The 20,125-nt window shown below is 44.4% G+C and overlaps 1 protein-coding gene across 1 annotated transcript in view; it reads right to left on the reverse strand.

Moving 5' to 3' along the window:
• The window catches only part of NPAS2 (neuronal PAS domain protein 2), a 107,975-nt gene that overhangs the window by 38,422 nt on the left and 49,428 nt on the right, over positions 1-20,125 (reverse strand). The window contains exons 2-5 of the mRNA XM_059832962.1: positions 16,154-16,207; positions 10,711-10,859; positions 7,468-7,559; positions 4,106-4,195 (exon numbers count right to left, since the gene is read on the reverse strand). Of these exons, the coding sequence (XP_059688945.1) occupies positions 4,106-4,195; positions 7,468-7,559; positions 10,711-10,859; positions 16,154-16,185 (363 nt within the window). The 5' untranslated portion in view covers positions 16,186-16,207. The remainder of the gene's footprint in view (positions 1-4,105; positions 4,196-7,467; positions 7,560-10,710; positions 10,860-16,153; positions 16,208-20,125) is intronic.

Below are 20,125 nucleotides of genomic sequence, written 5' to 3' on the forward strand. Positions count from 1 at the left end.
CCTTCCATTCCTTTTCTACCTGTAAATGTTAGATAATGATACTCATCCACCAATTTCACATAAGTCTCCTGGGGGTTAATTAATCTCCCATCCACTCAGCAGTAGCTGCAGGAGGACTAGATGTGAGCTGTCACTGCTCCTCAAACACATTATTGCTTCTTCAGTGACCTGAGGATGTACCACCTTTTGTCTCTGTATTGTGACCAAGCTCTGATTCAAAACCTGTTACCAGCTTTGCAGTGTCGTTTCCATTTCAGAGGATAGCTGCAGAGGTCTGCGACTATGTGTATGGTAGGAGGTGCAAGACTTGTCCCACACACTCCTCAGAGCAACCTCCTGCTCTGAGCACCAGCTATTCATTGATTTGCAAGTCCTGGCATTTATATTTTTTGCTGCCATTATGTACCATATCCAAAATCTAATGTTTGGTTTGCATCTTTTCTGTTAGGGAATGCCAATTTTTTTTAACTGAGTATAAAAAAAATTGACAAGGTATCTACTTCTTACTGTGTTTCATAACTCTTGCCTCCTGCAGAGGTTAGGCACACCTGTAAAGCAGCGCACGGAACAGAATTTCTGGATCTTGTACGTATCAAGACTCCAACAATGTTCTTGAATCAATATGTCAATCAAGAAGATATTGACAGGTCAAATAGAGAGAAGGAAGCAAATATTCCACAGTCTCCCTGGAGCTGTAGGAAATGCCAGGCAAGCTATTCAGAGCTACTGCTGCACCAAACCCAAAGAGCAGACATCTGGTGCCATGGGAAAAAGGTGACCAGAGAGATGGACAAACTTTGATCACCACAGACAAAAGTGTATTGGTTGGAGGGGAACAGTTTGCAGCTTTGTCTAATTATTCTAATTATTCTGCAGCGGGCAGTTCTGCCCCACTGGCAGACACAGCCACAAAGCATCAATGAATGAAACAGGCAAAGCGGACAGAAGATAAATTACAGTGACTGTGGGCAGAGTGGTTAGATGAACTACGTTAATGCATATTTATGCTGCTGAGCTTGGAATCTACTCTGCACCTTGGAATCTGTGGATCCCGCTAATAGAAACTTCTGAGTATTTACCCCTGATAGTTACGGCAAGCAAAGAAAGAACAGCTTTGCATACATGGACGCTGGTCTGTTCTAAAAACAATACACAGTAAATTCACTCCAAGTTCTGCAATCATTTGATGTATAGCTTAAATGTCTGTGGAATTTCAACAGGACAGCTATACTCCAAAATGGAGCTTCTTCCTCACCTTTTCATTGCTTTTTTGAGGGGGTGAGGAAGAAATATGAGGAAGAAATATGAGGAGTTATTCCTGCTGCAGGGAAAAAAAGCAGACGAACTGAGCAACATGGTCACTACAGGAATGGGAAGGTGGAGGGCTGCAAATGAGACAGGCTTCTTTCCCAGTAACCAAAAAAAATCAAAGTAGCTCTGTTCTTGTGTGCTGGGATTTGGGCCCTGTATCAATCTGTATATCCTGCAGTGATGCCCACTGCTACCCTGTAACAGCAACACAGCATGCAAAACTTTTGTACACTATAAGGTGCTACGTGCTGGATTTTTCCACCCTGACATTTAACTAAAGCGCCCAACACAGCAGAGCAGCTGCCTGAACTTCACCTGGGAGTCCCTGGGGAGAAAGAGCCCCCCCCAGGAGAAGCTCAGCCCTGCCAGGGACCTCCTGCCTTTGCACAGGCATCTCCCTGCTGACCCTCAAGGAGCCTCTCATGGGCAAGCACCGAGCGCAGACCCCTTAGCTACGGGACTAAGACTGGGTGAGATGGACACCACTCTCCCAGTCCATGAGCAGGTGCAGCACCTTCTGCTTGAGTCCGTGGACAGGCAACATCCATGAGAAAGCTGCATCTCCTCCTATAGGTTGGAAACAGTCACTCTGCCACCCGTGTTTAACTGTTTCGCTCAGCAAAACAGGCAAGAAGGGACAGGGAGGACCCTCCTCCAGAGACTGCATAGTCTTGGAGTCATAGCATACCATCTGACTGGCAAATGTTATGAGTTGTGGCCAGATTTCCAGGAATTCACTTCACTTCAACTATAGTCAATCCTACCATGCGAGCTGAGCCTCTCTACAGCAACTGACCCTAGGAGTAGCCTCCAGATCTTGTAATAACAAACTATTTAGAATTACAACAGAGGAAGTTTGTGTTTGAAAATGCTCCATGGAACTTAGGGAGGCTGTATTAAAGAGAATTGGATATATTTGCTCTCAGCACCAGAGTCTTTCATGATTTTAATGAAAGAAAATACATCAGATTTCTTGATAGGGGCCCTCAGAGAGCCCTGCTCCGTGTTCTGCTCAGTTTTGCTTTTCTTTCAGTGCTCAAAGCAGAAGATTTGCAGAGTATTTTTTTCCCCTGCAGTCACAGTGGAGAAAGAATTGGTATTTTGTCCCTCAGTGACTGAATTTAGCTTACAAATAGATCCTGGAGGTAAACAAATTAAGCCACATAGGTTTTCCAGATAGCACTCTGATCAGTTTTAAAACTTAAAGAGACATATGGAAAGGGCAGCATGGGACCAAAATGCCCAGTGTGCACCTAACTGCACACTCAGCTGGGTCCGTGCCCATGGCCATAGTGATTTGCCCATCTCGGGCAGGCAGCAGCCTTTATTGCTTGCGCAGTTGTGGTCTCTGGGATGCACCCAGTGACTCCATAAGCATTGGCTGGTGGGGCAGTTGTTAACCATTATCACTCCATCTGCTCTGAGGAGGTCTGTGGGAACTCCTGCTCCACCTCCAGGCCCAGCAGGTTGGTCCCTGGCTTGGGCTGTTATGTGCTGCTTCAGTGCAAATAAAAAATAATGGTCATCATTGTACTTGTTTTGGGCAAAGATTATCACACAAGGCATGACTTTGGGAGGGAAAAGCAGTTTAGTCTCTGGTGGTCCATCTCAGGGATTATGAACCTGAATCCATCCATGTTCAGCCAGGGCTTAAGGTTTTAGGCACAGGGTCTGAAATGTGTTTTCCTGAAGAGCAATACTTTCCCGCAGCAGATCTACCATTTCCACTAAGAATCCATATTTGGAAGGGATAGTGATAAAACCCCCAAACCATGAAAGACGAAGAAATTCCATGGAAATCATTAAGTGCATGGAGACCCAAGAACCTGCATGCAGGACAGGTCTCTCTCTGCCTTTGAAGTGAAGGCAAATGTCAGAAAATAGTCAACTACCGGTTTTCTCAACTGTTGAGGATTAAAGAAAGCTGAAATAGATAGATTCAGTTCAATCTGTTGTTGCATAGCAATATTCTTGCATTTACCAGGAGCTGCCGCCTTTCATCAAGTTCCTTTCGTCTCAGAAGAAAATAATTTCTGTTCATATTACAGCAAGGTAGTGTGTGTGCAATACATTTGTCTGGGTGGAAAACATAACATGTATTTGGTGAAAAAGTAAGCAAGAGAAAAAGAATTGTAATTTTCCTAAGAACATGGTGGGGGGGTGGTACAATAATGATTTGGCAGCTATTTTTTTTCTCCTGGGCATGTATTTATTTGAGAACAAGCTACTAAAAATGAGTGTGAGGATTAATCCTTAATTATTGTGCCATTTCTCCTAGAGCAGCCTTAGCAACAAGAACAGGGTTCGGAGCAGTCCCTCTCCCCTGCTCCCCCAGCCCAAGACAGCACATGCAGAAGTGTCTCCCACAGCAAGACCCAGCAGCCTGCAGATAAAACAAGCCCTGTGTGCCAGACCCAAGCACTCAGCATCGGCTCCACCAGCACCTCCCGGGAACAGGGTGCGCTGCCCTTGGGAAAGCACAGCTGAGCTGCGGGGACAGCTCAGCAGCAGCCCTTGGCTAACTCTGAATTCAATGGGTTTTTTGAGTATTCCTGCAGAGCTTTTTCCATTCAAGCCGAAGTGCCTCATAGCAACAAAAACCTGAAGGGTATGAATCAGACTGAGACAGAACAGAGCTGATCAACAGCAGCAATCAGCATAACACAGGGACAAAAACCCTCACTGCATTTTCAGGAAAACACCACCCCACCACCACCCTTTTACATCTGTTTCTAAAAATGCAGGGCCCAATCCTACAATGTGTAGTAGAGAAGCTAATGCCAGAATTACTCACCGGTAAATGCCCTAGAAGAGGTGTGATGCTGTCAGACACATAGATGATGCTTCCACCTGTGGTTACTGCTATAATGAAGCCGTCTAATGCCTAAGGAAAACAGACAAATGGAGAGCGCTTTAATAGGAACGAGGGGTGTAAACAGGGCATCTCATCGCATGTTGATCAAAACAGTTTGACTTCAGCACCATATTGTTATCAAGTTGTAGGAACGTTATCTCAAGTTGCAGAACAGTAATTCTCTGATTTTACACTCTGATTTAACTTTTACAACACTCTTTGTAGTCTAGTAAAACCTACTATTGAAGCAACAAAGGGCTTACAGGAACATTTCATGTCTCAGTTTTTAAATTAATCACACATTTTAATAATGCAAAATGACTAAGACTGGATCCCTTGGAAGCTATTAAAATGAACATTTGAGCTCTGTGTAAATATCAAAGGACGATGAAAGGATGCGGTCCTATCTCAAAATGGTACTTCTCTGCAAACCCCATAAATCTCAGTTTGTATTAATGTAACGTTGTATATTACTGGGCTTTCATGTAAGTAAAAGCAATGCAAATGATCAAATAATCCTTAGCCTGAGTTTTAATTGAGTGATTTATTTTAAAGGTCATGGTATTAGATTACTCATTCCAAGAGAAATCCACCCTTCTCAGAGTTTTTTCTCACTTCGGTCCCACCTTGCGGTAAGCCCCTTCACTCTTAGGACTGAAGGGGAATGTCGGCCTTATCCCCATCCTCTGCACAGGAGCAATTTCACTTTCAAAATTAGTTTCTTCTTTAGTCTAAGCTGCAAAGTTTTGAGCTAAATCTTGCTCAAAGTTAAATCTAGGTAGATTTCCAGATCTAAAGCAACCTACTCTGAGCAGAACCCTCCCCAAAATTAAGGGTCAATAGTAGGTGCTCAGAGACTATATCAAAACCTTCCCATTGTAATTAAGGAGTCACTGGTGAAGCTCCCAATGCCTTCAAGTGGAGCAGGTCTGGGTCCTTGCTGTCAGTTCACTGGTGAGCTGGAGTCGGTGTTGCCTGCAGTGTTTGGGCAGTACGGGCACTGCAAGCACAAGTGAATCAGAGCTGAGTTTGACTATACTCCAGAGGCAATACCTGGTCAGGAGACAGGTGTGCTGCAAACAGCCTGATCATGGTGTCACAGCGTTACAAAACCTTACTGCAAACCCAGGCATGCCTCCAAGCCAGACTAGTAGTTGATCCTGCGAGCTGCAGCACATCCTTCCCTCCCGCTGACTTCAATAAGGGGAAGAATTCTGAGAACACTGGAAAATGCTAATTGTTTTCAAAAGAAAAAAAGGAAAACACAAAGCCTTCAATAAAGACACAAACATATGTTCCTTTTTCCAGAGAATGCTGAGCACCCACAACTATTTAAGTCAATGGGAATCTGCTGGTGCTACAATCCTTTGAAAAGCAGGTCAATAACTTATGCCCCAGTAGAAGAGCGTGTGTTTAGCATCTCTGAAAACCCTCCAGCTGCTATAGTTAGTTTGATTTTGTTAATTTAAGTGCACAGAATATGTTTTTCTTTAGTGTAGTACATTCAAGCTGTTTTCTAAAAAGCATGATAGCTGTTAACCTGTAGAAGAGAGCAGTGGTTTTACAAGGCAGCTAGATTGTGCATGTTACTATGGTGAAGGTTGTTGGTTTTTTTTAAAATCAAGTCTTTATTTCATATCCAATGCAAATTATACAAAGTGACTCACATCGGAATTTTGCGGTAAAATCAAGATAATTTATGCATACATAATTTTATTTTTATTTACTCACAACTGGTCCTTCCACATTAAGAGGGCATATCCCTCTTCAAAGATTTCACTACTGCAACAGTCCTAGATGGACAAACAGAGCCTAATAACCGCTCCAATGTAATTTGATGACAGCCTTTTCAATGGGGTAAGAAAAGGCCATTTTCAGTAAACTGATGTATTACTGCAGTCAATTATGCTCTGATTCTTTCGAATCAGCGCTTGAAAAAACCCTTTCCATCTTTTAATAACAGGACGGGAAAAACTTCAAGAAGTCTTGTCCAAATGTTAATAAAATAAGATTAGTAGAAAGGCAAAAAAGAAGAGAATGATGAACAGCTGGCTCAACAGGACATCCCAACACCCAATGTTATCTTGAAGGGCATGGAAAATCACAGTAGCAAGAAGGTGATTTATAAGCTGGGAATCTAAAAGCAATTGTTTTACTCTAAAATTGTGTGGCATACAAGTAGAATCAACAAAGGCCCAGCCAGGCAAGACAAGCGCAAATTTATTGCTATGTGAGGGAAATATTTCAGTGCAGACTGAAGGAGTTATGTACGTTAAGTTCTCGTGCACTGAGATGGGAATCAGGGGTTGTTGGTGCAACATGAGCAAAGTGTCTCTTCACACTGAACCAGGGGAGTCTCATCACAACGAACTGCAATGGCAGAGGGACCGCCAGCTCCTGGGGGCCAGCAACGTGGCCCGGCTTTGTGCCACCCCTTGGTGGGTCATGCTGCTCCCCAGCATCCCTCCCTGCCCGTGGCCAGAGCCTGGATCATGCCCCGTGTTCATGTCATTTGTGGGAGGAGGAAAAGCTTGGTCACAAAGGACACTGTGGGGCCATGTAATCTCCCATGTTTAGTACAGGAGAATATCGTTGCTAAAGAAGGTTCTAGCTGTTACTGAGAGAGAAAAATACATTTTAGCAGCTCATTTGCATTTCATCGCGAACCTACGTAAATGCCATTGAGTCACCTCCCTTCAAATCCCTGGTAGCATTAAAAGCACCTATGGTATAATTTAAAGGTAATTTAAAAACTATCATTGCAAAATAACCCTGCTCCTGTTAGAATAAAAAGTGTTTGATAAGGGCCTTGAAAATCATTAAAGTGGAAGTATTAACTGTATCAAACCAAGAGGACCTGTCAGGTTTTATCTGCTTGTACAGCACCTAGCACTAGAGGGATGCGACACTGTTGCTTTTTAGGTGCTAGTCTTGCATAAATATTAAGTAATAATAACACCTTCCAAGAACAGGAGAAAAACTGCCACGTGCCCTTTTCCTCACCTCTGCTTGTAAAAATAAAATGTAACCTGTGATTTGAATCTGCCCCCTGGATTGCATTTCTTGGGAGTACCTGCGCAGCTTTGCGATCTGTGGCAGCACAGAGCAATGGCACCGTCAAGCGTGAAAAGCAACATGTGGGGACTCTAATCACTTGTCCGAGTGACAGCTCTGCTTGACGGTCAAATACAATCATACCTGGAACCTTCTCTTTTGGAACTGCAGAGGACATTTTACTCTAGACACATGGGCATTTCCACGACTGCTAGACAAAATTAGGAAAGGTATATATGCATGTTCACCTCCAACATCAGCTGGGTGAATTCTTCGTTGCTGAGAAATGAAGGCTTCCAGTCTTGCTGAATTTCAGAAATCTCCGTCTGTGCCGAGACTTCTGGACAAATAAAACATTTCATTTTTTTAAATTCAAAAAACTTGCAAGCCTATATATGAGTTGGTATGAAAAGATAGAAATCACATTTATATTCAAAAATTGCAGTTTTCAAGCACAGGTTTTGCATACAGAGACAATATTGACTATCTAAACTGGGCCCGATCCTGAAATGTTTGCCTCATTTTTTACTCAGCTCAGCTTGAACTGACTTCAGTGGGAGCCACTGGCCTCAATCAGCCTTACTTAGGTATTGATCAAAACATAAAACCACTTTGCATGAAATTAAAATCAAGGCAAGGATTAGCACATGTCAAATTGATATTTACAATTTACAGCTTCAAAATTAGGATGCCAGAAAGCTAGGTTTCAGCCTACAGCTTCTGTGCCAAATAGGCAGCAGCAAGAAAACTCCTTCAGAGAAGCCCCAAAGGGCTGTGACCCCAAACAGCAGAGGTATTGCTCTGTTCTCCAAAATGCAAGTAAAACACAAGTGTTTGCACCAGCTTTGCACTGGAGCACCAGCGTCTCATCCCAAATCATGTCTGGAGGGAAAGGTCTCCTGTGCTGTCAGCCCATGAGACACCAGAGGGTTTTTGCCCCACTGTTGGCCAGTCCTGCCCCAGCAGCAGACTGAGGATGCTTGCTCCCCAACAGCTTTCCATAGAGGGGTGCAGGTGCACCAGGGTAACAAGTCATAGCTTCACACTGAAACTGGGGCCCGTACCAGAGGTAGCTGGATGCACCATGGTGAGCCGTTTCCTTCAAAAAACAGCCACCCATGTTACCTCTACCTTAGTAATGCATTAATAAACTTGTCAGACAGTGTTGTAGGGTCAGATCTTATAATTCAGAGAGACTTGCGCTGGTTTTGTTCGCTGCTCGCTCCGCTTGTCTAAGAGTGCTCCCTCATTCAGCTGTAGTAGTGAGTGGATGCTGAGCACAGCCTGTCTTCTCCTTTCGGCGCCGCCTGCTAATTAATCCTATTGATTAACACTTCCAGAGCATGTAATAACCAATGCTTCCTATTCAGAGCACATAGGCAAACTGGCCAGAGAAATGCAAATGGCTAAATGATATTAAAGACAGTAAATTTATACCACTGCCCATGCATATTGTCGCCTAGAAAGAAATCAAAGCCTCCACTCAAGCTTTATTAGTGGAGATGCATCTGCCTGCTTCTACCAGCTCGTTCGACTCGCTTTCTGCACTGCTGGTGGCTGTCACTGATAGCACGGCGGCTCTCCACAGCCCCCATGGTCTTACACAGAGGTTTCAAAATTAGACTAAGGAAAAAGAGAGATCAGCCCAAACCAGATTTTTATTATATAGTCTCAGAATATAGGATAGTTTCAGCAGACCCATCGCTTGGAAAAGCTGATATACGCGAAACAGTGACTGTTCAAAAAATTACTTGAGATTTGGGAGATTCTCTGGATTATAAAGAAGCAGAATGTTTATGAAGCAAAAAATCTGAAAATTGACCTCCTCCATTATAACTAAAATCTTGGTTTAGCCTACTAAATGGAAGCGAAATACAATTGAATAAACGAGATCCAAAGTACACTGAAGATAATCAACATTTTTAAATACTGATGGTTTGTATTATATTGTGTGACTACTAATCTAGTTTAAAAATAGATACCATTTGCTTTTTTTAGCAAATGCACAAAAACCAGTCACAGTTTGACCCAATTGCTGTGGAAGGATTTGTGGCTGTTAGCTTTCTTTTACCTAGTTGTTCTTCCAGAAATGCAGTGTCTTTTGGAGTAAATTATTTGGGCTATCAGCTACACTTGTCTACAATTATTCAAATCTCGTGTGATTGTTCTTTGCTTGGCTTTATAATTGAGCATATTCACATCCTCCTTTACTCTGCCTTGGGCAGCTAAAAAAAAAAAGATAAGTTATTACTGTCATTTTTTAATAGGTATATACAATTATTAAACTTTGAGATGTCCTAGTCGTGCCCTACTGTATGAAATCATCTTGTCTGTGGCAAAATTTCCTTTAAGGAGAAACTGTGCTCTAACAGCAGAACCACTATAATTATTTCCTCAATAAGTTTGACATTTGTGACTCCATTATGTTGGGAGTCATGATATAAGAGTTTTTATGGTCTTTTCCATTTCACCCAGAGCTCTCCAGGGAGCAAGGACAGGAGGCACTGAGTGAGCGAAGGCAAGCCCAGTGATGTGGTGTATCAGCTCGTAAGAGCCCTTTTCTGCTTTGTGGGACCAGGGACATTCCCCGTGGTCACCCGCTGAAGCCTCTTCCTCACAGGGCCAGAGCAAGAGAGTGCCATTTTAAACCAGTGCCCTGATTTATAAGGGAGAAGTGTTTCAATTATCCGCTGCTGGCAGATGTCCATGCAGCAGGGAGCCCACAGTGCGCGTTCCTCTCACCGACTGGAAACTAGACCAACCAGACTAGATCAGCAGAGTCAGAAATCTCCTCTGCCCTCTGTGAGGGCACATGTCTAAGGGACTTAACAGTCACTGCTGTCTGCATTTTAAAAAATAAACTCCTGGCTTTCCGAGGCCAAACTTCACTATTGCAACTGCATGCTGTGGAAATGTGACGCACCTTCTGCTTGTGCAAACTGGGTGAAGCACGTCAGCTATCTGTGGATGCAATTTGCTGAAATCGCCTTTGAAAATTTGAGCCTTTTCTGGCCCGAGTTTTCTGCTCACTGTGGAAAATTGAGTCCTACACAGTCCACTGAGGAGCAGGGGGGCTGAACAGATTGCTTCCCTGCATTTCTCTGCAGAGAAGCTGGGGCGAATGCTTTGTTCTCCTGCTCAGAATACTGCAAATTTCAAGGAAGGAGATCTTCCCTCTGGCTCCAGATCTCTTTTGTTCAAAGCATCCCTCTTCTTCACATGTGCTGCACTCCTGCCCACCTTCCCGCAGTTCCTAACATTCGCCCCCCTGTCTAGCAGGTTGAGCGTCATCCCCAACTAAAGAGCAGCCAAGGAAATGGATTTGGGCAGCACAGTGCCTGCAAATGATTTTTTTTTTATGAGATAGATAGAAAAAAAATACCTTATGTTGGCACTTTTAGGCCCCTTGAGCCATTCTGATAATCACTGAAGGAAACACGATATTGCAGTAACTGTCTGGCAAGTGCATGAAAAGCTGCAGTAAATCTTACCATTGTGTTTCTGCAGAAAGCCAATGACTTTTTCCAGCACAGTAGTTTTGTCCATTTTGCGAGTGTTGCCTGGAAGCATGGAGCTGAGCTCTTTGATGAGAACATTGAACTGATCACGCCTCTTCTTCTCAGACTTGTTACGTGAAGCCCTGTAGACAGGGGGAAAAAAAAGGGGGAAAAAAAAGGATGAGCAGACAAGGAGGAAAAATCATCATGTACCTCCTCTTTGGAGTGTATACACATGAAAATTAGCTTGCTGTGTGCCTCAGTATGTGAAGATTGACACTGGCCTCCAACAAAGCTGCAGAGACAAGTAGGAAGCGACTGTTCCTACGTCCTGTTCTTGTCTTTGGGCCCCCTTTAGAGTCCAGCAGGGAGATGGAGGGTCTGCTCGCCCCTCTGTGCTGCCTCTGGACACTCTGGTCGAGCCTATCAGCTCAGCATTAAGCCTGTAGGTGAAGGAGCTCTGTCCATCTCCTAGGCATGCGCAGGATCTTGAAAGTTCACGCAGCCTCTGAGGAGGCACTCACAGCAAGAAGAAATAGAAATACTGTGACGACAGTAAAACTGTCCATAAAGGAGAAAGGTGGGGACTGGTAAAACTGTGGGTCACACCCATCTGTGCAATCTCTAACAGGAGAGAGGGACCCCGGTCCTGCAGCTCAGCCATCGCACTGGAGTTGGGTTGATCTGGAGGGACCTGCCCACTCTGGTCACAGGTCCTCTGGCTACCTCCAAGCTGGCTTACAGAGAGGAATCGGGCTGTTGTCTTCCAGTCATTAAGATCAGGGACCTGAGCAGAGGTTGCTGCAGCTCCCAGCTAGTTCATATGCCACCTAGTTCAGTCTCCCTTCCAAGGTGACAAGGGCAAGCAGGAAGGAGGGCATCAGCACAGCTCATCCCAGCATGGACCAGGTCTGAGGCTGGGATGTGTTCCCAGGCCTGAGGGCTCAGAAGTGCTAGCAGGGGTCCCCTGCTTGCCCCTAATCTCTGTGTGCCACTGGGTAAATCACATAAAGTCATGGTGCCCTGACTCTTTAGGTGTAAAATAGGGACTCTCCAGCTTTCTTCACCGGTCTTGTCTGTTTAGCTTGCAGACTCCTGAGAGAGAGATTGCTTCTGCTACTGTGTTTGAAGAGCTTATAAGAAGAAAGGACCTGATGTCATCTGGGGTGTTTTGGCACCATCATAATACTGTCATTAAAGCTGTTGATAATCTTTTCAGTGTGTGCACGTTATTTTTTTTTTAGTTCTATGTCAACCTATACACGAGCAAGTGTTTTCTGAATTGTTCCCATGAATACGACAATCTTTCTACTTGGAGGGTATCACCTGGACTTCTGTAGCCATGTGAAAACAGAAATAAATATAACCCAGAAAGTTTGTCTGTTCTTCTGAAAGGTCCTCAAGCAGACAAGATTTGCCTTGTTAATTACGTAAAGATCTAAAAATCTGGTTACATGTAGACAGGAAAGAAAAGCCAAGAGGTCGGTTCTCACTCTGAGTTTCTCAGTCCCAGCTAACTCTGCTGTACCTCATAAGCAGCTCTGGATGCACATTGCTGAAAATCAGAGCAAAATTTAGCCCAGCATCTACATCCCCCCCAAGGACCCGTATGGCAATAAACATTTTCAGCAGAGAAATCACTGCAGAGGCTTCTGGATGTTACTACTGACAGAGGGGTAATTTTTGTTTGTCTTGCTCTCAACCCTGAACATACTTGGAGATACACTGGATAGAAGCCAACACTTGATTATTTTACAGCTTTGAACACAAGAGATTGGGTGGATACTGCCTGACTGATTTCAGCCTGTTCTTATTACAGTGCAAAAGGCTGTCAGAACAAGATGTGAAAAGCTCCAGCCTTATCCTGTTTCTGTACAGTTCAAGGGGACGTTAAGAACATCAACATTTTTCTTCCTCATAATTCAATCCTCAGTTCATTTTAAGCTTAAAGGGTCTTGATCTCCCTGAAAATAAAATAAAAAAACAACTGTCTATAGAGAAAGTGTTGCTTTTTCCAAAAAAATAAAGATGCTTTGACAGAAATATAAAGTTTCTATTTTTAACACTTGACATTTTATTCACAAAGGAAACATAAAAACTCCTCTAGTGGAAATATCTCTACCAAGATCTGAATTGACTATCACAGTAAAATCTTATAAGGGGAAAAAAATGAGACACCCCCTACAATTTGGTCATCTAAACTATCCCTGCACAGTTGTAAATGCTTTGTTCAGTCCAGTTGTAAATGTCTTAAATAATGCAGTTTTCATGACTTCCCTTGGAAGATTATTCCCTAGCCTTGCTTACTTCACTGCTAGGGCATATCATTTACAGTAAGCCAAAACACTCTCTGTCTTAATTCCATACTATTTGTCCCAGTTATCCTCCCTCCTTGCTACTCCAAAAAAAATGCAGCATATCCAAGGGGAAGGAGACACAGTATGAATAAAATCTGGATTTTTAGTGAATACAGCTAAAGGCAATAGAGGACAGCTTGAATTCAGAATGATCAAAATCACCCATTTAAAATGTGTTCTAAATAGCCATTTTTATTCTCTTACACATTTGCTGCTTCTTGTCTTAAAGACAGACTGATACTTGCTGACTAGTAACCATTACACCATGCTGACTGACAATGAAATGTGACTTTACATTAAATTTCATATTTCTTTTTGCTGTCCAGGTGGGATATGTTATATATGCATCAAAGCAAGTAACCATACCACATACCTTCATTCAGATTCTTAAATGTACTTTTTATTGGAGTGGAAAATGGCAGCTGATAGTCCTTATTTATTAAGCACTTACTTATGGTTCACTTCAAGCTGATTTTGGCTGGAATGTGGAATTCAATTGAATTGCAAAAAAATTGTTCTAAAATAATTTACTATTAAAGCAAACTGAAAGAAAAGCAGATAGAGAAAAAAGTGCACAAAGCATGCTTTTTGTTTAAAATTAATTAATATATAAAACAAAGTAAGCCTCATCTAGCATCAAAGACTTGAAAATGAAATGATGGTTTCTGATCTCCAGAAGATCAGTAGTCCTCAAAGAGGTCTTCGATGCTCCCAAGTGTGGTGCCATCATATCCACATTTTAGTCCTCGTGTCTTTGGAGTGAAGTAGTGCCTTAGGAAGTCAGAGGATGCAGAATGGAGCTCAAAATAACCAGTGTTGTGAAGGAAGAGCTATGCATCTTGGCCAAATATGAAACAATTGGCCCAGGGGTGGGAGTGCAGGTGCTTCTCCTTGGGAGAGGATGGAGCCTCTTCTCAGCATGGGTGGGATGTCTGTGTAATACAACCTGTACATGTCTAATAAATTGCAGCAGACAGTAAATGGTGTGTTTGCATTAGTCACACTTCCAACTTGAGAAACCCATCTCCTGGCTTGGATCCGTTCCCAAAGAGTTAGATCCAGAAAGTTCCAGTCTCGCCTGCTTTTTACTCAGGCAAAGAAAGAAGAGAACAATTTTCTTGGTTTTTTCACCCCCTCTCGTGTTTCTCAGCACTGAGGGACCCAGTCCTTATACCAAATAGAACAAAGAAATTGTTTCCCCTGTGGCACAGGACAGATGGGAGTCCTCAGTTTTCAACACACAACAGCAAAATGTTCAGCCAATGGCTTCTCCCAAGTTTGACTCTCTTTAAAGCTTTGGAAGAAAACCTGTAGCTTTTAAACGAATCTGAATGGTTTTAGTATACTGCAGTAACTTTAGATCTTCATGAAGCCTCTCGTGATTTCAAACAATTTCAAAGTTAGATAATTTAGATTTATTTCTAAAATGTACATTTCTAAATGTACCCAAATTACAATTTAAAGAAGCAATTTCCTTTTTTCATTTTCAAAGTTATCTTTTTTTTATCCACCTTGATAGAGGCTTGCCCCAGGGTATGACAAAATTTCCCTCCAGGAACAAATGGCATGAAAACCATACCAGATGGTGATGCCAATTGCTGATAGTGAGGATACGTGTTACCCTATTTTTGTCCTATGTACATTCATTTAACGCGGGGTTTTTTTAAACAATTAGCACACAAATATCTTGAAGATAATCAGGCTGTAAGTGTGTGAAGCGGTGATACAAGGTGGGCTCCCTTCCCCTGCTCCCCCCTTCCCTGATGCCGGGGCTCTGGGTAAGCGTGACACCTCCCGCTGCGCTACACCCTCTCCAAAGAGGCGTCTCTTTGCGATGCGGCGTGGCGGCGGGAGGCATCCCTTCCCCGGATCCACCTCCTGCCCCGGCCCCAGGTGCCTGCCTGGTTGACAGATGGCTGGGCAGAGCCGCACACAGAGCCGTACCCCACGTCGGCCCTCTCCCGGGCGTGAAGCCCCCCGTGAAGAGGGGCAGCAGCGGGGCTCCGGGGGCTGGCGGGCCCCTGGCCTCAGCGGATCACCCCTCGCAGGCCTAAGGGGAGGCAGTCAGGTCAGCGCTTTGCTCCCCATATCACAGGCAGGCCTTCTGCAGCCTGAGCACGCACACGTTAAGAGGAGGGAGCGAAGGGGAACCGTTGAGCTCGGTTGCAGCCTGTGCTGACCTATATTGGTGAGAAAAAGCTGCGGGGAGGAAAGAAGCGGAGAAGGAATCAGAAGAGATGAAACTGGATCAACTAGTTGTGCCTGGACTGGAAATACTCTCATTAGAGGGAACCAAAGGGAAAAGTGCGGGCAACCCATGGCTCCCTCTAAAGCAATTAAACAGCGGGCTGCGGTATCGGTAACACGTCCAGAAAAAAAACCCTCAAATGCTTCCAAACAGCTTTTCTGCAGATGCCAGTCAGATCTGACAGTTATCAAGAGTTTTATTGCCATGGGTCTTCTGCCTTGAAACACATCCTTCCCCTCCCCACAAACTGTTCACAACAATTTCCCACTAACCAGGACTTGATGATGGAGTGCAGAATGTATGTGGATAAAGCTTTCTGCCCATTTAGGGCTGACACAGCACTTTTCATTGTCTTTCTCTTCTCTGAAGGTAGCTTCTGAGTGTTTTCATTACTGTGAGATAGGCATTGCTGAATAAATGACCATAATAATAGGGAAACCCCTCACTTCTTTAGTTCTTTTTCTTTTGCAAAATGTTTTTTTTGTAAAAACCCCGCATTTTTATACACTCCGGAAGCTTGGATGATGTATTATAGTGGCAGGAGTACGTTGTTGGTTCTTCAGTTCTCGTGTTCCGCAGTAATGTGAAGAAAACGATCAATGCCTTTTCTTTTTTGACATTTTCCACAGGAAACATTGCTACGTTATTTTCTTCTTACAGGGTAGCCAAGAATAGGAATCTGTGAGATGGCCGTTTTTCAAGTTGTGCTTGGCTGTATTTTACTCTCTCTCTCTCTGATTAATTGATTACGGATAAAACAGCTTCTGCAGCAACAAACAGTATCAAGCTCATCACAAGTTAAACAGAGAGTTATAAAAGAAAAAGTGCTCACCTCTTTGCCCTGTCTTTCTCATCTTCATCCATTAGATTGTCTAAGCAGTTTTTTCTGTTGAAGGAATGCGAGAATCGTTATGAATTGTCATTTTGTTAGCTCTACTTGTAGGTTAATCTCAGAGTCACTCTCTTTCATTTTAATAACAGAGTGATGATATCCAGGTCAGATAAATGTGTCAGCAGTGCTTTATCCCACAGTCCTTGATTTTAGGAACCATCCATTGTGGATAATGTTATTCCTGAGCACCACGCTAGCCTTAGGAGCTCCAGCCAGGGATCAAGGCTCCCAGGCACAACATGGTGCGCCCGCACAGTACAGAACCAGTCTCTTCTTAGGGGATTCTTTGGTGTGGAGGTTACTCTCTGCAAACTTGCAAACTGGATGAACCCTGGGGTCTGCCCAAGTTGAAAAGGCATTTTCAGCACCCCCACATTCCCCCAAAAACCATCCCTGGTGCAAAAGCCAGCATCACCGATGCCTCTGACTGCTCAGGTGGAGCTTCCTACTGGGAGGCTCTTCGTCCTCCTCTGTGGGCCTGACCTGAAGCCCAAAGAGACAGTGGTAACTATACTGAATTACACCCCAAATTCAAAGTGTCCTTATAAATCCCGCTGCTTAAGCTGCGCTGTGAAAAAACCCTCACATATCCAAGCAACGGCCGACAGACTGCCTGCCTGGTGGTGCCAGCACCGAGCATGGGGACCGTGCCATCCCCGTTACTCTTTTTGTTAATCTTCACCAAAACATTGTGGCCTGCTGTCAGGTTTATAGTCCAATTCTTCTGGCAGTTTGAGTTGTAAGGAGAAAGTAGTCTGAGCACAAGATGTGTTCATAAAGCCACAGAGTAAAAGGGGGTAAATTGGGTAAAGTAAGTAAATTCGTGTAGGCAAGGTGAAGGGAAAAATATAAGAGCAGCCCAGATGAAGGCTGAGATCCTCAGAAACACTTGTTGCCAGCTCACTGCCCTCCTCTCCTTTGCTCCGTGGCCTTATGAGAAAGTAATCACAGAATCACAGAATCATTAAGGTTGGAAAAGACCTGTAAGATCAAGTCCAATCACCAACCCAACACCACCATGCCCACTAAACCATGTCCCGAAGTGCCACGTCCACACGTTTTTTGAACACCTCCAGTGAGGGTGACTCCACCACCTCCCTGGGCAGCTTATTCCAGTGTGTTACCACTCTCTCAGTAAAGAAATTTTTCCTAATATCCAGGCTGAACCTCCCCTGGTGCAACTTGAGGTCATTTCCTCTTGTCCTGTCACTCGTCACTTGGGAGAAGAGGCCAACACCCACCTCTCTGCAACCTCCTTTCAGGTAATTGTAGAGAGCAATAAGGTCTCCCCTCAGCCTCCTCTTCTCCACACTGAACAACCCCAGCTCCCTCAGCCGCTCCTCATCAGACTTGTGCTCCAGACCCCTCACCAGCTTCGTCGCCCTTCTCTGGACACGCTCCAGCACCTCAATGTCCTTCTTGTAGTGAGGGGCCCAAAACTGGACACAGGATTCGAGGTGCGGCCTCACCGGTGCCCAGTACAGGGGCACGATCACCTCCCTACTCCTGCTGGCCACACTATTTCTGATACAGGCCAGGATGCTGTTGGCCTTTGTTGTGGTTTAGTCCCAACCAGCAACTAATCACCACACAGCTGCTCACTCACTCCCCCTCCTCAGCTGGACAGGAGATAGAAAATATGATGAAAGGCTCATAGGTCAAGACAAGGACATAGGGAGATCACTCACCAATTACCATCATGGGCAAAAGAGACTCGAATTGGGGAAATTAGTTTATTTATCACCAATCAAAAATCAGAGTAGGATAATGAGAAATAAAACCAAATCTTAAAAACACCTTCCCCCCACCCCTCCCTTCTTCCTGAGCTCAACTTCACTCCTGATTTTCTCTACCTCTTCCCCCCGAGCGGCGCAGGGGGACAGGGAATGGGGGTTGCGGTCAGTTCATCACACGTCGTTTCTGCCGCTCCTCCCTCCTCACACTCTTCCCCTGCTCCAGTGTGGGGTCCCTCCCATGGGAGACAGTTCTCCACAAACTTCTCCAACGTGGGTCCCTCCCACGGGCTGCAGTTCTTCACGAACTGCTCCAGAGTGGGTCCTTTCCATGGGGTGCAGTCCTTCAGGAACAGACTGCTCCAGTGTGGGTTCCCCACGGGATTGCAAGTCCTGCCAGCAAACCTGCTCCAGCGTGGGCTCCTCTATCTCTATGGGTCCACAGGTCCTGCCAGGAGCCTGCTCCAGTGCAGGCTTCCCATGGGGTCACAGCCCCCTTCAGGCATCCACCTGCTCTGTCATGGGGTCCTCCACGGGCTGCAGGTGGATATCTGCTCCACCGTGGACCTCCATGGGCTGCAGGGACACAGCCTGCCTCACCGTGGTCTTCACCAGGGGCTGCAGGGGAATCTCTGCTCCAGCGCCTGAAGCCTCTCCTCCCCTCCTTCTTCACTGACCTTGGTGTCTGCAGAGTTGTTTCTCTCACATATTCTCACTCCTCTCTTCCCCAGCTGCCATTTCCCAGTTCTTCCCCCTCATTCTTAAATATGTTATCACAGAGGCGCTACCACTGTTGCTGATGAACTCGGCCTTGGCCAGCAGCTGGTCCGTCTTGGAGCCGGCTGGCATTGGCTCTATCGGACATAGGGGAAGCTTCTAGCAGCTTCTCACACAAGCCACCCCTGTAGCCCCCCCCCCCGCCCCCCCGGCTACCAAAACATTGCCACGCAAACCCAATACAGCCTTCTTGGCCACCTGGGCACACTGCCGGCTCATATTCAGCCGGCTGTCAACCAGCACCCCCAGGTCCTTTGCTTTAGCTGTAATAACTTCAGCTGGAGGAGGAAGCCCTGTGCTGCCTGCAGCCTCTCATGGCACCTCGCACCCATGTCAGAGCACAAAAGCCGCGTGCTGCTGCATCCCATACAAATATTTTCCAAACCGGCAGCACAATGCCGCTACAAACCCTGGATATTGTCAGAGTGTCATTTTCAAAGCTGCAGTGTAATGACAGGCAATGATAACACTCTTTTTCAAAAATCAATGTTTCTCATTTAATGAGTCCTGAACATGTAAGACGTGAATAAAATTGGAGGGGGGAGGAGGGAAGTTAATTGCCATGCATTTTTTAAGCCCATGGTATTTTCCACATATGAGTCACACAGAAATTTGCCTGTTTAAAGAACATTTTATGAAAAAACAGGAGTGAAAACTTATTGATAGTAAGAACAGTGGATAAATTCCCTCCTTCTGCTACTAGTTCTCTTACAGCAATATTTCACCTGCTCATTACTCAACAGTTAGCTAAGAACATGAAACTACCCTGTAATTTTTATCAAATATAAGAATAATGAGGAATTAAAGCCACGGGTCACTGATTGGAGGGTAAAGTTACTACTTCATGGCATTCAGGTCATTGATGGAGGAGCATAAATAGGAAATATGAAGGCCAAGGGACTGGCTTTTTTAGTCATAACTGGCAACTTTAAGTTACTGAATTCCATTATACAGAACAAAATAATAAATAATACCATGTAGTTTTCAGATGTTTTTTCAGATATTTGTTTGGCCTTGCAAAACAGCCAAGTCAGCCATGTCACAATCCATATTTTAGACTAGGAAAATTTATAGACCCAGTTTAATTTTATTTACCAGTGCTTTACAAATACTTTAGGTGGTTATTTGCCCAGTCCCAGAAACAGGCTGCTAGCCCAACAAGTGTGTTTTCAAATAATTCAGGCTCAAATGCAGTGCCAAAGTTCAGTGTTTTTTGTTGCTATTTGCTCACTTGTTGCAACCAAAATGTTCACCTATGTTATTAAAGAATAAAGAAGACATCAGTAATACGGCAAGGGTTAGCGTTTAGGATTTTGCTGTCTTTCTTTGATAGACCTTTGCTCAAAGTGCTCTGTTGTGTGCAACCTTGTTGAATCTAGGGTGTGACAAGGAAAATGGGGCA

The sequence above is a fragment of the Gavia stellata genome, chromosome 1 (assembly GCF_030936135.1).
Source record: "Gavia stellata isolate bGavSte3 chromosome 1, bGavSte3.hap2, whole genome shotgun sequence".
Classification (NCBI taxonomy): Eukaryota; Metazoa; Chordata; class Aves; order Gaviiformes; family Gaviidae; genus Gavia; species Gavia stellata.